Below are 16,379 nucleotides of genomic sequence, written 5' to 3'. Positions count from 1 at the left end.
AAGTCTGGTTTCTTTGGTTCGCAGAGCCATTCTTCCATCGTCTGCTTCTGACAGGTTCCTGGCCGAGCAGGGAACTTGTCAGCAGAGACAGTCCCTGTCCCAGAACAGTGCTACCAATCATATAACGGCTTAGGTAGAGGGGTCCTTGCAGATCATCTAGTTCCAACTCCCCTGCCATGGGCTGGGTTGCCAACCACTAGATTGGTCCTTTGATTCGATCCTTTATGGCCACAGTGCTGCAGAGATGGCAGGACTATCATCCACACACTGTTTTGGCAGAATGTGAGCTCCCTTCCAGCTGTGCTCAGTGGATTTCAATTATTTGGGGGTGAGGATATTGTTCATATCCGTTCACATCGTGTCGAGCCACAGACCCAGTGGCAAGTTTCAGCCTTCTTGCAGCTCATGAAAAATAACCTGCTTTTTATCTGCAGCAAATAGCATCGCCTGGGTCTTATCATGGCAAATTCTCTAATGGCTCTCCAAGCATTAAACAGCCCTCACCTGTCTATAGGGCTGTGCTAATCTCTTCCCAGCTGCTATCCTGCTGGAGCAGGGGCTGGTTTTAAGAATTCGGTCAATAATAAGGGCGGTTGGGTTTTCTTTTCTAATGCAGGGAAAATAGTGAGAGATTTCTTGGTTTAATTGTAGCATTATTCTCATTCTGATTTCATTTTACACAGGAGGAAACAAGCACCTCTATTCTACCCCAGGTTCACTTTAGGGGACAGCAGCCAGAAATCTTTTCTCAAATTCTCCAGGAAGAAGTGGACTATTTCTTTTTTTTCTGCAGACAACCTACTTAAGAAATCCTGTGGGGCAAACGTGCAACTCAAACCTTTTCTTTCTGCATTTACTGCCTGACATCGCTCTCCTCTGCCCGCATGAGCCGGTTCAGGTCAGGGTTGGAACTGGGGCTCTTCTGCCCTTTCCAGCCAAGGATCTGAAGGTGACAGGGGAGGCAAAGTCCCCTATTCTACCCAGCGCTGTGGGTTTCCCTGAGTCTCAGCTTGGAAGAAGGACCCTCTCCAATCCTCGAGCCGTCAGATCCCACAGCAGAAGGGAGGCTGTTTGTTTAGACCTATGTGGGTTAGGCAGCTCAGACTTTATTCTTGCACTTTGATAGGTTCCTAAATGAAAATCCAATAATATTTTAAGCAGAACGAGTTCCCATGAAAGTCATTTCTAAATCGCTCGGCTCATCCTACCTGTCGGCTGGATCCTCCATCCCCACTGCGCTAAGCTGGGTGTAACAGCACTGCTCCCAGCCCTACTCCCCTGTGCTGAATCCGGCCTCACCAGGGCAGCACCAGCTCCACTGCTTTAATGAACATGTAAATAGATGGGAGGCTTCTGGGCAGGGTGACCCTCCCGTCAGGAAGTTCTCCAAAGCAGCTCGGAGAAATAATACTTTATTCCTGGCCGTGCAAATAACTGATAGGGACTGGCTAAGAAGGGTTCATGCAAATACTCCCGAATTAAGCTCCGTCTGAAGTGAGAAAGGGAAGATGATAAACACACCCGGCTTTAAAACTGCAAAATATGCTTTGCAGGCATGAAACCGGAGCAGTAACAAAACTATCTGACATCATATTAAACAGCAAAGCATTTCTTATTCTCAGGGCTGCAGTTACCTAAAACCAGAGTCCCATTAAAGAGTCCTAACTATTATTTACATTTCTAAATCTTAAAACCATTAACAAAAGCCACTTAATTCAATTACTTTCCCTGGGCGCCGATGCTATTACATTATTGTCACGAAGCTGAGTTTCTCTCTTTTCTTAATTCATTCCTCTTTTCTCTGCAGTGAGTGCCTCCCCCTCCTCCCAGTCTCCCTCTCCCCAATGTCATTGTGTAGAACTAATGGGGTAAACTGAAATGGTATCTGTCCTCATTGACAGGTTTATGAGAATTTAATAAAGCGTGGCGCGGATAAAATGAGATATTACAAGGCCACACAAAGCTGATTGACTTCTCCACGTCAGCATTTTTATTTGGTTATTTATTTATTTCTTCTCAACGCAGGGGTGATCTCACCAGTCCAGAGGAGATGAAGGGAAAGGACAATGCGGAGGAACATGAAGGACCGATTGATCGATCAACTTCTTCATTGTGAAGGTGGGCCTTGCTGCTCTGCACCTTGCTGGTTGCTGGGAAGATGATCCCTCCAACACTCCCTGTGTCTGCATACCTGTGACTTCTTCCTCCTATTGGGGGTCCACAGTGCTTCACCATCAGCGGTGTGAACCAGGCCTCCGGTTGTGCTGGCATCAATGCTCAGCCTGGATGGGGCAGAGAGGTGCCGTGTGAGTTGTGTGTCTGTATAGGGGTGATATCTGGGGTGTTAAAATGTTCCCTCTGCACACACCTGGTGGGTCCACCCCACGCCCAGATCACCCAGAGCCAATTGGTGCAAGATAATCACAGCCCATAACTGGACTTGGAGGGTCCCCAAGAAGGAGGATGTCACCAACCCGTTCCAGCAAGGCACGGGGCTGCCCTGCACCTCAGCTTCCCCTCCTGCTCTATGACCATCCTATCTGTGTAATGTGAACTGCAGAACACTCGCACGTCTGCACAATCAAATCTCCCCTTCAGGATTCTGGGGAAATCAATGTGATTTTTTAAGTGTGTTTGCTCTCATCCCATGGCACGCAGGGAGAGCTGGAAATCCAGCCAGTGCAGTAACTGGCTGGTTGTCTCCCTCTTCTGGCCTGTTCAGAAAGCAGAGCTCAGAAGAAAAAAAGAAAAAAAAAAAGGAAGGAAAATTAAAAAAAAGAAAAATGTGGAGTTTGTGTTTTCCATGCAAGGAAAACCATGATACTGGTGACCAAGGGATCAGCGCAGCCACACTCAGAGATGCACCAGGACCACGCTCACCACTTAGGACCCCACTTAAATTTTGATCCCAAACTATGGAACAATTCATTTGGAAGAAGGCTGTCAGGATTAAATGCAAGGCTGCTCCTGCTAGACTCAAAACTAGGTTTCACAGGGGAACAATCTTATCCATTTCTTTCTTTCTGCATTACGCAGTCAGATGGGTGGCAGAGATACCTTAGCTGACACTGCACTGGATTCAAGGCATGGACCTGTGCACAACAGTAAATCCTCATAGCCACGGTGCTCAGGTCTCTGAGAGCACATCTGAGGGCAGAACCAAGCCCTGCGGAGATGCCGTGCCTAGCAAAAATTTCCAGGTTTGGATGGAGCAAGAGCAAATCTTCCATCATTTTATATGGGCACTTCAAATCGCCTGAAATCAAAGCGTTTCTCCCTCAAAGCTTGGGCTGCCCCATCAACACATAACTCAGAAAAGAGCCTTTTGCTTCATTCAGCGCTCCTTGCAAATCGAGGGCACAAAGCAAGTTTTTAGAAAGCAAAAGACTCGTGAGAGGCCGATTTCCACCGGGCCAGCAGCTCAATCCTGCTCTCTGGTGGCTCACATCCGAAAGGCCAACTGCATCCAGCAGAGCTATCTTCCTAAGCACCGCATTTCCCCATGGGCTGGAGGGGAGTTTGTGCTCTCTTTTCTTTATTAATTTACCTTAAAATATAGTTCATAAAGAGATGGAGACCATTAATGGTTTTGAGATTTGCCACTTGCCTTGCAACCCATCCAACAGCCTTTCCCGGGGTCTATGCATCCCCCAGTATTGTGTCTCCTTGCTCAATCATAGAATATCCCTTATCACCACCATCGGGATCCCAGAGCTGGACAACCACTGCTTGTGGTCCCAGGAATGGTTTCATTAATTCAACACACCGTGAGACAGTGGATTCAATAGGAGGAGAGGGAATGGCCTCAAGTTACACCAGGGGAGGTTCAGGTTGGATATTAGGAAAACTAGTGGTGATGCAGTGGCACAGCTGCCCAGGGAGGTGGTGGAGTCACTGTCCCTGGAGGTGTTCAATAAATGTGGAGACGTGGCATAGAGGGACACGGTTTAGCGGGCAGCATTGGTGGTAGGATGGTTGTACTGGATTATCTTAGAGGTCTTTTTCAACCTTAATGATTCTATGATTCTGTGATCTCATGAAGCCAAGTCTCATCCCGTGCTGCTCAAAGGAGCATTTGACCGTTTTCTCCATGTTGCCTTCAACCTGTCCAGTCTTCAACACAGTGGTGACCCCTTATGCTTTATTCTGTAACGTGCACTAAAGAAGGGGCCAAACTTTCCTGCTCTGGCTCTGCTCCCGTCCCTGAATCATGAGAAGTGCTCAGCACATAAATGTCTGTAAATCTGTGGCAGTATATCCGCAATAGCCCGGTATCTCCTGCTCTCCTCCTCCCTCCGAGCTGCTGGAGTAATTACAGTGTACCAGTGCCAGCACCAAGAATTTCTGCTGATGAATGCACTCAATCTAAACACAGTTTTATGTATCATTAATTCCTTTAGCATTCAAAAAAATAACTTTTTTGATGGCAGATAATACTGTAATCACTCACAATTGCCAACACAATTATCTTCATTCAGCTGTGTAAAGCAACTACTGGAGTAATTTTAGATGCTTAAATATTTTTCTCTCTCTCTCCTCTTTTTTTTTTTTCTCTCTTTAGTTTTTAATGTTCACATGCTCACATGCAAAGCTGTTTGGATTTGAGTTGTTGTAACATGGGCACTGCTAGAAATGAGTCCTCACTCCTTCATTTATGTAGGGAGGAGGTTTTCAGAGCCTGACCCCAGTGCTTTCAAGGTGCACTGTTTGCATAAGTGGTTTTAAACAAACCCAGAGATCTCCCAGAGAATTATTAAGGTTGGAAAGACCACTAAGATTATCTAGTACAACTGTCAAAGAACATCCCTGATCCTGGGGACCTCACCTCTGGGATCTGTTCAGCTTTTCCTTCCTTCCCACCAAGGGACCATGCGATAGCAGCACCATACCTGATACAGCACAGCTGACTGAACATGAGAACCACTTCCCAATATCCCATGTCCCTTTCTAGCCAAAAAGCACCATAATTTAGCATAGCAAATGAATGCATCTGCACCTATTTGTTGTGTTTCTCACCTGAAAGTCACCCAGGCTGGGAATAAGGAGACAAGGGAAAATATCTTGCACATTATGTCATCCATAATGCTGATGGGAATACTATGAACAATCCTTTTGTTCTCCCGAGTTGATGAGCTAACTAAGTAGTGAGCCAGCTAATGATCCCCATCCTGCCCCCTGTGTGTAAGAAGCAAGTGCCCAAGGAGCAAAAGATCATCTTCTACTGGTAGAGATGTCTTCTACAGGTAGAGCTATCTACAAAGTGAATGCTAAGGGTGTCACCAAGTGGGTCATTTGGTTGAAACATGCAATTTACTTACTGAGAGGAGAAATGAAGAAGACAGATCACTGTAAATGTAACTTGGATCTGACTGCAGAAGGCCAGGCCCTGGGAAGGGGGATTGGCAGTGGTGGCAGGTGGTTAACTGCTGGGAGCAACCTGAAAGCAATAGGATGAAACAGGAGAATGGTAGTGTGTGTGTTCCTGGTGACAGACAACTATTGCTCATTGCTTCTTCAGGCAAAAAGAGCAGTAAGTGCAATCAGCCAAGGACAGCAAACAGGAGATGTTGCTTCCTGTAGTGTGTGGATACGCTGTGAATGCCAGAGCTGGATTGCTTCACCCAAGAAACATCTATCTGCACATGCACACAGCTATTCGTCACTAAAACTTGAGAAGCCAGACATCTCCAGACGCCAGGAGATGGCGTTGGGAAACATTCCTGTGTGCTTACCATGCCCTTGCGGTCTGCTCTCAGCTGTCAGACCCAACCGGTCCTGCCAACAGTGTGTGCAGTGCATTTCTGTCCCTCCCACAGTAAACACAGCTTTATGGCACCACTGGGGCTTGGTGACCCCCAAGGCAATGTGGGAGATGCAGGGGCATATTAGGATCTATCCTAATATCTGTCATCCCAAAGTTTGAGCTTTGGTAATGTGTATGGACATAAAAGCAGGACCTTGCCACTCTGCTGCCTTCGGTCTGCATGGGAGTGCAGTGCCCTGGGGAGCTCACCCTGCTCTGTGATCATCTGAGCCCCACTGTCTGAAAGGACAGAGAGGAGAAAAGGAAAAGAATGAGAGAAAAAAACACAAGGTCTAGGAAACAAAGGCTATTCTCGCATGTAATATGCTTGACCCAGATAAACAAGGAGCTGCTTGTCCTCAGACAGAGAGCAAGAAGCTGTAAGCAATGAGTTAAAAGAGCGAAACATTCCCAAGGCTGAATATTACCGTCAGTAAAGCCAGTGCCAGGACTCTCTGTGCATGGAGCTGCATTTCAGCCCAGGGCAGTTGTGCCAGGGCAGCCCTGACAGCCGGAAGGCTGAGGGAAAGCAGGTGGCCTGAACCACAACAGCAGGAAGCCAGGGCTGGGGATGTGGAACACTCCATGGTGTTTTGTAGCTCAGTTCTGCATCTGTCAGGGCTGGCTTAGGCACAGTGGGTCCTGCTGGGAGGCAGAAGATAGTCCAAACCCTTCCCAGCAGGTTTTCCAAACTGAAATATTTGGGCACTTTTGCAAACATTGTGTGGTTGGTTTTTTTTTTTGTTTGTTTTTTTTTGTGTGTGTGTGTTTGTTTTTTTTTTAAGACAGACCGAAGGAAGGCCAGTGAGAAGGCAGAGGTGTTGGAGCTCCCCTCAAACCCAAGCACAGGGCCTCAGTAAGGCGCTGCTTTCCACTGGAGGATGCAGCAACGAGCAAAACGCAGCACCAAGCCGTGCTGTGCTTGCCCTGAAGCAGACGGCTGGCACGTTAACTGCTATTTTCCCCCCCTCTTTTCCTCTCACTGGGCCCCCCCTGCTCTCTCGGTGTGCTCAGTCAAGGTTACAGCCAGACAGCTGATAACTCGCAGCGAGGCGGTTACGCACACATCCTCCCCAGCACAAAGCAAGAGCAGCACACGTTATCAACAGAAGAACCGCGGGGCTCTATCCGGAGCGCTCACCGCTGCCCAACCCTACGCCCAAGCAGCGAAGAGGTTAACTCGCTCCGCAGGGCCCAGCCCGCCCTGCCAGGCGGTCCTCCCCGGGTTTTCCTCCCTCCTCCCCACCTCCGCGGGCAGCCGGAGGCCGGCGGGGCGGGGAGCGGCATGCGGGCTGCCGTGCCTTCGTTGCCCGCCGTGCTGTGCGGCTCGGCCGGGCTGCTGCTGCTGCTCCTGCGATGGCGACGTTGGAGGGGACTCTGGAGGAAGGTGAAGGAGGCTCGGGAGAGGCAGGAGAGAGGCTTGGAGCAGATGGACAAGGCTGTGCGCGCCTTTCGGCAGCAGGTGGGTGCAGGAAGCTGCGTTCTCCCCACCCCTAGCAAGGTTCGGATGAGTTCCCCTGACCCCACGTGTGCTGAGGACGGGGAGAGCACAGGGCTTCCTTCCCTCGGGCTGATGAGCAGCAATGCCTGCAGTTTCTGGGCAGGTGTTTGGGAGGGAGGATCGTGGGTCCTCATCTGCAGTGATTCTTTTCTTTTAAATGCTGTGTGCCCGCACCCCGCAGGGATGTGGCCGGAGCCCCGCTTGACGAGCGTGGTGTGGTGGGAGGGAAGGGCTGTCCGCATCGTGGGGGATGAGTGCGGGTGTCAGCAAAAAGCAGCTCGCAGCAGCAAGAGAAGGAAAATCCCAGCGCCACGTTTGAAAGCGCTATTTCTGCCTCCTGGCCTCATCCGCCATGGTTTTACGCTCAGCCCCCTGCTCGTTGAGGAGCCGTAGGAAATGGGAGAGGCCGTATTTTCTAGCAGAGGCCAAAGTACGGCGGCACGGCACGACCCAAGGACAGCTGGCAGGCTGTGGGGGCTGCTCGCCACAAACCCGGCTGCACGCCGTGCTCTGCGGTCACATCCTGCTGCCCAGCTTGTGGTTCAGAGCCCGGCGTGAGTCTGGTGCTCATCCCTGCTAGGGAGATTTCTGCTGGCCCCAGATGAACTCCCTGCAATCAGCCAATTTATGAGCTCCCTTGGTGATGCCAGCAGCTCTGGCACTGTGCTGTTTTCATTCTTTGCTAAGCAATATCTAAGAATGTGGCCAGTTTCCCCCACAGTTCAGCCAATCACGTGTTACAGAGCATCTCCCCCAGGGCCCAGCTGAGACCTGTCTGAACACAACAGAGCCGAGGAAGACCAAAGACTGAGCCAGTCTGGCTTGGAAGACAGGGCTGCAGAAAGTTTGGGTTTCTGCTGATCCTGTGGGTTTCATTCCATTACCAGGAGCAAATATTATGTCTGATAAGCACTGAGCAGCGTTTATTTCTAGGATGGATATACAGCGGGTGCCAGGGGAAGAGGAGGACCCTATCAGCTAACCCTAACCATGTCCAACCTTTCCCGTAGCATCCCTCGGTGAACTTGGTCTCCATCCTCTCTCTGTCTTTGCCCGAGCTCTCCAAGAAAATCCAGGATGGTTCCCTCCCTCCGGAACATGTCTTCTATGCCTACGTGGGAAAGGTGAGGGCTGGGTGCCTGGTGTCATGGCCTTGGGCTTGGTTTGGAGCAATGAGGAGTGGCAAGCACCACCTTGCACCTGCATAGCCCACAACTTTGCAAGGGCAAGTGTTGGGGTTTGGCACGAAAGCTTCTTGGCAAGGAATAAAAAGGGCTTCCTGATGCCAGCTGGGGAGGTGGGGAAGCAGGAAGAGGCAAGTGTGCTTTTAAGAATGTGGTTGTCCAACACTGCAGGCTGTGTCTCACGTGTGGGCTTTGTCTCCTTTCCCAAGGCCCTCCAGATTGCTAGAGAAACAAACTGCATCACGGAGTACATGCAGGAAAGCGAGACCCAGCTCCAGCACACAAAGCCTGGGGAGAAGAAGGGTTTGCTCTATGGGGTGCCTGTCAGCATCAAGGACTCCATCAACTGCCAGGTACCACCAACATGATGTGACCGAGGTTTGAAATTGAGTGGTGGGGGGAGGTTTAACCTCAGCCTTCTGTCATAACTGATGCAGAATACCCTTGCTGTGGTGGATTTGCTGCCCATCTCCCACACAGGCCAATGGAGAAGGCTGGTTGGTTACACCACACAATGTGTATTGGTGGATGGTGTGTGCACATGCTTTTAGATTCAGATAAAAATACAGGGCGTGGGGGAAAGTGCAATCCTGCATTTGGAAACCTGGTTGTACTCTGCTCCCAGGGCCATGACTCCATGTTGGGGTTTGTGAAAAACATCGATAAGCCCGTGGCAGAGGACAGCGTGCTGGTGCAGGTGCTCAAGAGACAAGGGGCAATTCCATTTGTGAAAACCAATGTTCCCCAGTCCCTCATCAGGTACATGAGCAGCCCTGGGGCTGGGTTTCTATCAAGTCTTTTTCTCATTTTGCACTTCTTTTTAAATAATGACCCCATCACAGAATGGCTTGGGTTGGGTTGGAAGTGACCTCAGAGATCATCTAGTTTCAACCCCACTGCTGTGGGCAGGGTTGCCAACCACCAGATCAAGCACTAGACCCTTGGTGTCTCTACACTGTAAAGACACTCAGAATGAAAATTCATTCTAGCTTTACATGAAACAAAGACACAGGAGAGCAGGAGAAGAGGAGAAAAAATGCTGCCCTTCTTTCCTGTGCTGGGTGTTTTGAAATCTTTTTTTTTTTTTCCTTTTCTTTTAATCTAATTAACCCCTCAGCAGCAGGCCTGGTAGGGCCAGTGCAAATGTATGTATGGAAGAGGAGGCTCATTAGTTAGTTAACCTTAAATTATCCTGTCCCCAAACCTGCTGTTGTGTCTGCCAAGACTGCTCACAATGTTATTGATGTGGGGTGAGGTCAGGTTTACTGTCCTGCTTATGTCCCTCTGCCCTGCCAAGTGACCTCTGGTAGTGCATTTCTGGGGACAGCTTGTCACATCCCACCCATAAGGGGAGGAAAGGAGTGACCAGGTTCTGTATCAGCAGTTGTCTGTGCTCCCCTCATGTACACACTCTCTGTCTCTCCAGTTATGATTGTGATAACTTAATCTTCGGTCAGACGTGCAACCCTCTCCTCTACACCAGAACTCCTGGAGGCTCCTCCGGTGGAGAAGGGGCACTCATAGGAGGAGGTGGGTCCATCCTGGGCTTTGGCACAGACTTAGGAGGGAGCCTGCGTTTCCCTGCTGCCTTCTGTGGGATCTGTGCGCTCAAACCCACCGGGAACAGACTCAGGTACTGCAAGAAATCATAGAGTCATAGAATGGCATGGGTTGGAAGGTACCTTAAACATTATCAAGTTCCAAACCCCATACTGCAGGCAACATTGCCAGTTACAAGCTGTAATCTCTCATGGTGACGCCCACCACCACCTGTTTTGTTGTGCTGGGATGCTCCTGCTTCTGTGGGCAAGAGGAAATGTGGGAGGTACCAGGAAGGGCTCACTTTTCCCTCCTGCCCAGAGGGAAGCACCAATTCCTCCACTATAGAGGCAGTGGAAGATTCTGCACCCGCATGCTAAGAGTATATAATTGCTGCTGATGGGTCAGATATCAACCATTCTGGCCTAGATTGGGTGTTACTTGGGCTTCCCCTTCAGCCAACCTCAGCATCTGCAAAGGGAGGGCAGTGTGTTCCTTCCTCTGAAAACTCAGTGGTTGTCTTTTGTTTCTCTTTGCAGCAAAAAAGGAGTCATTTCTGGTATCTTTGGGCAGAAGTCAGGTAGGAACTGGCAGTTGCCCTGCAGGGAGGGGAGAAAGGCAGGGTTGGGAAGGACTTTGAGCTAGGGTTAGCTTCTCCTATGTTTTCAAAGAGAAAAGCAGGTTCCTTTTCAGGGACTCTTTCAGAGAGCCACCTGCATGCCCAACTCTGGAGAAGCATGCTGGAATATGCATGAGTTACGTGTTACACAAACCCAGATACATCCTCTAACCCTCGAGCTTGCTGTGATGTCTGTCACAGTTTTGTGGGAGGTGGGGTTAGTGGTTGGAAGGATGTCTTTGGTTGTGATCCATCAAGATTTTGTTCTACTTTGTAAGCTGTACAATGGAGAGATATTGTTGGATAACAACTCTGGATCTGTAGCCATGGGGCTGTTGGTGGGAAGGGACCTATAGGCATTCCTAGTCCTGTTTATAAAAGGAACTGCTGCTAACGCAATACTAAGTCAGAATGATGCCAAGAGGGGGACGTGTCCCTTGAAAGACCCTCTGCCCTAAATGCTTTCTCCTGGTTTCCCTTAGTGACCGCAGCTGTGGGGCCGATGGCAAAAGACGTGGAGAGCTTGGCACTGTGCATGCGAGCACTGCTGTGTGAGGACATGTTCAACCTGGACAGCACTGTTCCTCCCCTTCCCTTCAATGAAGAGGTAAGGGACCTGGCAGGAGTGTGAGAGGAGCTGTTGTTTCTTAAGCAAAGTGCCAGTGGCGTGCCGACCTGCGATGTAATGTGGTTTGGTATGATGGTGAGATAAGTGCCCTGCTCTGCATCGTGTGTGTTCTGTTGGCTTCTGACAGTCTTTCAACTAGAGCTTTACCTTGTTCTGCAGGTGTATTCCAGTACACGGCCCCTCCGCATAGGCTATTATGAAACAGATTTCTTCACCATGCCAAGCCCTGCCATGAGACGTGCTGTTCGGGAGACAAAGCAGCTCTTGGAGGAGGCTGGCCACACGGTAGGGTGTTGCATGAACCCAGCAGTTGTGCTTCAGCTGTGCTTCCTTCTGGCTTCAGGACCCAGAAGTGACCATAAAGCACATTTGTCAGGGAAGGGGCCTTCAATCCGTTCAGCTTCCCACAACATTTCAGGTTGGATATTAGGAAGAATTTCACCTCAGAAAGAGTGGTGATGCATTGGAAAAAGCTGCCAGGGGAATTGGTGGAGTCACTGCCCCTGGAGGTGTTTAAGGAAAGAGTGGATATTGTACTTAGGGACATGGCTATTGTGCAGTATTGGTAGTAGGTGGACTGTTGGACTAGATGGAGGTCTATCCCAATCTTAATGATTCTGGGACTCTAAGAACATTCATAAATAAACCCATTTCACCTCTTCTGTGCCTTCGGCAGGCAGTTCCACAGGTGTTCTGCATGAAGCATGCTTGGAAAGCCACAGACTGGTTTTGTATCTGGAAACCAGGACCCATAGGGAAAATAAAGGGGTATATGCAGATGGCAGCTCATCTGTAGCCAAGCAGTCCTTGCGCTCTCTGTCCTTTGCTCCTGGTTTTGGAGGGTTCTTTGTGCTCTGAGGTGGTTGGATATCAAATGGCTGAGCCCTTCCTGGAAGGATGTCAGAAGGGCTTGGGCTTTTGTTAGCCTTAGATGGCTCCTCCTGTGCAGCTTGTTTGTGCTTGTACCACTGACACCTCATCCATTGTCCTTCCAGCTGGTGCCCTTTGAACTTACAAACGTGGACTATTCGGTTTATAACTTCTGCTTCAGGGGAATGTTTGCAGATGGAGGTGTCACCTTTCTCAAGAATTTGTGAGTATAACCCAGAGTGGCTTGTGTGGTTGGTGCCTGTCTATGGAAGTCCTCCCTGCGGGCCTGGCTAGCATCTGAACGTGGACAGCAGATCTACTGGATGTGGACAGAGGCTGATCTGCGGAGGGATTTACTGGGCAGCTTATATTCAAGAGATTAAGGTGAACTTTGGCTCTGTTTAAGATTGCTACCAGCCATGGCAGATCAAAGGAAACTGGGTGCAGAGCCTATAAAACCCATGGGAAACAGGGGAGCCCAGAGGAAATAAGAAAATGTTCTTGTCACTTAGATATGCTATTTAGAAGAGTTGGTCGTGTGCAAGTTGATCTGCTGTAATTGCTTTCTAATGCTGTTCAGCTAAACACTCTTTTTCTCTTTCAGTGAAGGGGAGCTGGAGAAAGGCAACTTGGGGGTATTCTTCTGGTTGGCGAAGTCACCAAACTGGATAAAAACTCTGCTGTCCTGGATTACCAAACCCTTTGTAAGGTGCACTACTTCCTAGCTTAGATGAAGTCAAGCAATAGGTGTCTCCTATTGCAGTAAGACTTTACCAAAGGGAAATCTCCAGGCTTTGCATCCTGGCTGTGCTTAGACACATCTCCTCCAAACTGGAGTGACTTATTTCTGTCCCCTCTCCCCATTTTGGGGAAAAGCCACGAGTCCTGCCTGAGCACTACATCAGTGGCTTGCATTTGTGATGGAGATGGATGAGAGGACAGAGCTGGGATTAATGTAAGCTATTTTCTTTACTACGTTCTCTTTGTCAGGTGCCTCGATTGTCAAATGTCATAAGAAGTTTGAGAGCAAAGTGAGTAAATGCCGAACATGAGGGTTTGGGTTTCTCTTCTGGAGAGCAGCAATGTTTGCTATGTTAGGGATACTTCCCCAGCTGCATGCATCTGAGAAAATATGAGGCAGAAAATACAAGGGAGGGAGCAAATTGAGAGCTGTTTATATCAATGTCATAACTAGAACTGCAGAGTTTTGCCAACTGTTTTAGTGCTGAGGATGGAAATAAGGGCGGGCACTTGCAGCCTCTTGCTTATGAACTGGATGAAGTTTGCAGGAGTGAAATGTGCTGACTGCTTTGGTACTGGTTAATGCATCTGTCATGCAATGAGGGGAAAGCTAAAGCTTTGCCAAAGTCCTTCCTTGGCTGCAGCTCCAGGAGCAGAGCTAACCAGTGCCCATCTGCTTTTTGATGCTTTTCTCTGTCCACAAAGCTGCTCTGTGCAGTACTTCTCGGTAACTTGCATTGGTTTTGCTTCCTTTTTCAGCACGGTGGAAGAGCTCTGGAGTCTTCATCATGAAATTGAGGTAAAGCATAAGTATCCCAACCTTTCAGCTTGCCTGGGCCACATTGAGTGAAAAGGATTTGTCTTGAGCCACATACAAAGTATATAATAGAGTTAAGCTATAGAACTAACAAACTTTAAAAATATTATTTGCAATTAAAATATAAAAAAGAGCAGCAAAAATGTAAAACTAGTGGGATATTTGACTTAAGTTTTGTGGAGCTAGTGCATCAGGCTGGTTCAGTGGAAGTGGCTGCAGTTCTTAGTGAGCTGTCAAGGTTTTTGTCAGAGATTTTTGATGAACTACAAGAAATTCAAATATTCAGTCAAATATGACGATTTTTTTGGAAGCCTTGAAACCTCAAATAGAAAAATATTCTCACATTTTTTGCTGTTCACAGGGTTGGGTTTAGCCACTGTAACAAAATGCATGCGATTATTTGCGGTAACTTGAGCTGGCCATAATTTAAGTTTCATATTGAACACTGTTATGGTTTGAAACGTAGCACAGATAAGTTGATTTTCACCAGGAAGACAGATGTGTAACTCATTTAAATGAGCAGTGACATCCCCCAAAAATGCTAACTCTGTGAGCCATTTTGATCTTCATATTCTGGCACAGATTTTTCTTTTGACTCCATGAAGGATTTGATTTCATTTCACAAATCATAAAATCTGTTTAGCACTTTACCCCAGCTTAGCCACCTTCCTTCAGAAAAGCGAATGATGTCTGCATAAAAAGCATCCATACCTCTAAGGAACAACTGGAGTAGCAATGAGCCAGTCCCTTGGACTTGATGAAGTTACAGCTTTGATGACATTATCCATCTTCAAAGTTTTTGCACATAGATTTTGTTGATGTGTGATGCAATGACATTTCATCACATGTGAGTTGCTGGCAGCAATTGCATGATCTCTTATTAATTTTAGAAGTCTCTTTTTTACCAACCATTGCTTATGAGTAGCTATGCCAGATCTGTTGACAAAGGTTAAAGAAAATCGCTTTAATGTATTTTTTTCTGCCTCATCCAAATCAAGAGATCTATTGTGTCTTCTACAGGCACCAAAGAAGCCATTTTCTCAGTGACATTATTCATTACCAGTAACTCCTATGAAAATGGCACATCAAGCCATACCTGTAGCATCAGTACTTTCATCTGTCACCAAAGCTTACAATTTGACATAAGCAGCTTTACTTCCCAAATTTCTTTCAACAGACTTTCCTATTTTTTTCCGGTTCTTTCATCCATAGTTTTTCTTTTTTTGGGTTCTGTTTTCTTTTGAGATGCCATGAGATAGGTTGAAATATTATTATTGGTAATCACTGTTACACTCTCCAAGTGGTACAAGGGCACATAACATGTAACACACACAGGTTTCAATGTGACTGAGTGTGTGTGATGGTGAGGTTAGCACTGCACTACACCCTTCCCTCGTCCTGGTTTCAGCTGAGGCAGCACGTTGCTGTTTGGTTGTTGCTGTGTGATGGGTATACTGGGCTTGGCTTCTCAGTAGAGAAGAGCTGCCATGGCTCCCAAAGAGCCACTTGATTTTAATATTGGGCCTGATGTAGTTCACCCCACAGTTGATGGAGCCCAACAGGGAGCCCAGCAGAGCCTCAACCATGGGACAGTGCATCCACCCCACTGACCACCAATGTGTTTGCCCCTCAGGAGTCTTGCCACCAGTTCATTGCCCAGTGGAAAAAGCTGAATCTGGATGTGATGCTTTGTCCCATGCTGGGCCCAGCTCTGCTTATCGGCTACCCAGCAAAGCTCTCAGGTAGGACTGCCTGGTTGACCTTAAGCCATAGCCTCCCTGCTGGTGTAAATGGGAAGCATTCTTCCTCCTCCCCACGCTTTCCATGGCACTGGGCAACAGTGGGAAGAGCTCAGCACTTGGGTAGCTGGGCTTCTGGACAACCACCCTGGTGTGTGCAGGAACCAAGGGGCAGGCTTCTGTCCTGCAGCCACTGAGTTCCCAGCACAGATGCCTGTTAGTTGGAAGTGTTGTTGGGCATTCACATGTGCTGTAGTCACACAGAGCGGGTGAAGGTTTTTCCTATTGCTGTGAGCTCCCTTTTTCCCACAGTGGCAGTCAGCTACACCATGCTCTTCAACTCCTTGGACTTCCCTGTTGGTGTCGTCCCCGTCACGCTGGTGACGGATGAGGATGAGAAGGAGCTAAAGAATTACCAAGGCTATTTCCAAGACTGGTGGGACCGGACCCTGGCAATGGTGAGTTGTGCCAAGTCTCCTGGGAGGTACAGTGTCCCCATCTCATCTCTGCCATATCCCCTACCTTCTCCCTTTTCTTTTTGCCATAGGCTTTTAGCAGTGCCGAGGGGATGCCGGTGGCTGTGCAGTGCGTAGCCTTGCCGTGGCAGGAGGAGCTGTGCCTCCGGTTCATGAAGGAAGTGGAGACGCTTGTCATGAAGAAAAACATGATTGTCTGAGTCCTCACCCAAAGCAGGATTTGAGCTAAGAGTGGCGCAAGCTGCCCTCACATCCCACCTGCCTGCAGGACTGGCATTCCCATCCGTGATTGGGTGGATTGTGGAAAAGTGAGATGAGGTCAAATGTTTACACCAATTGTCCCAATACAGTGATTTTTGTTAGTGGAAAGTCTGTTTCAGGTGTGTTTTTGTGGGGAGGTTTGGTAGGGTTTGGTTTGGTTTGGTTTGGTTTTTCTGGACATGTTATCTAAGACACTCAGAT

At 48.4% G+C, this 16,379-nt stretch overlaps 1 protein-coding gene across 1 annotated transcript; it reads left to right on the top strand.

Annotated features, from left to right (window-relative positions):
• The first annotated feature begins 6,859 nt into the window (after positions 1-6,859).
• On the top strand, positions 6,860-16,286 carry LOC116234335 (fatty-acid amide hydrolase 1-like). The gene is made up of 15 exons (XM_031601864.2): positions 6,860-7,265; positions 8,315-8,428; positions 8,698-8,841; positions 9,114-9,247; positions 9,915-10,121; positions 10,567-10,607; positions 11,129-11,253; positions 11,434-11,559; positions 12,270-12,367; positions 12,749-12,848; positions 13,135-13,175; positions 13,645-13,684; positions 15,336-15,444; positions 15,754-15,899; positions 15,989-16,286. Exons 1-15 carry the CDS (start codon positions 7,089-7,091, stop codon positions 16,115-16,117), a joined length of 1,731 nt encoding a protein of 576 aa, XP_031457724.2. The 5' UTR covers positions 6,860-7,088; the 3' UTR covers positions 16,118-16,286.
• The last annotated feature ends 93 nt before the right edge of the window (positions 16,287-16,379 follow it).

The sequence above is a fragment of the Phasianus colchicus genome, chromosome 9, assembly GCF_987193195.1.
Source record: "Phasianus colchicus chromosome 9, bPhaCol1.hap1.1, whole genome shotgun sequence".
Lineage (NCBI taxonomy): Eukaryota > Metazoa > Chordata > Aves > Galliformes > Phasianidae > Phasianus > Phasianus colchicus.
Note: the sequence above shows the minus strand (reverse complement) of the source record. Positions and strands in the feature narration are given on the sequence as shown.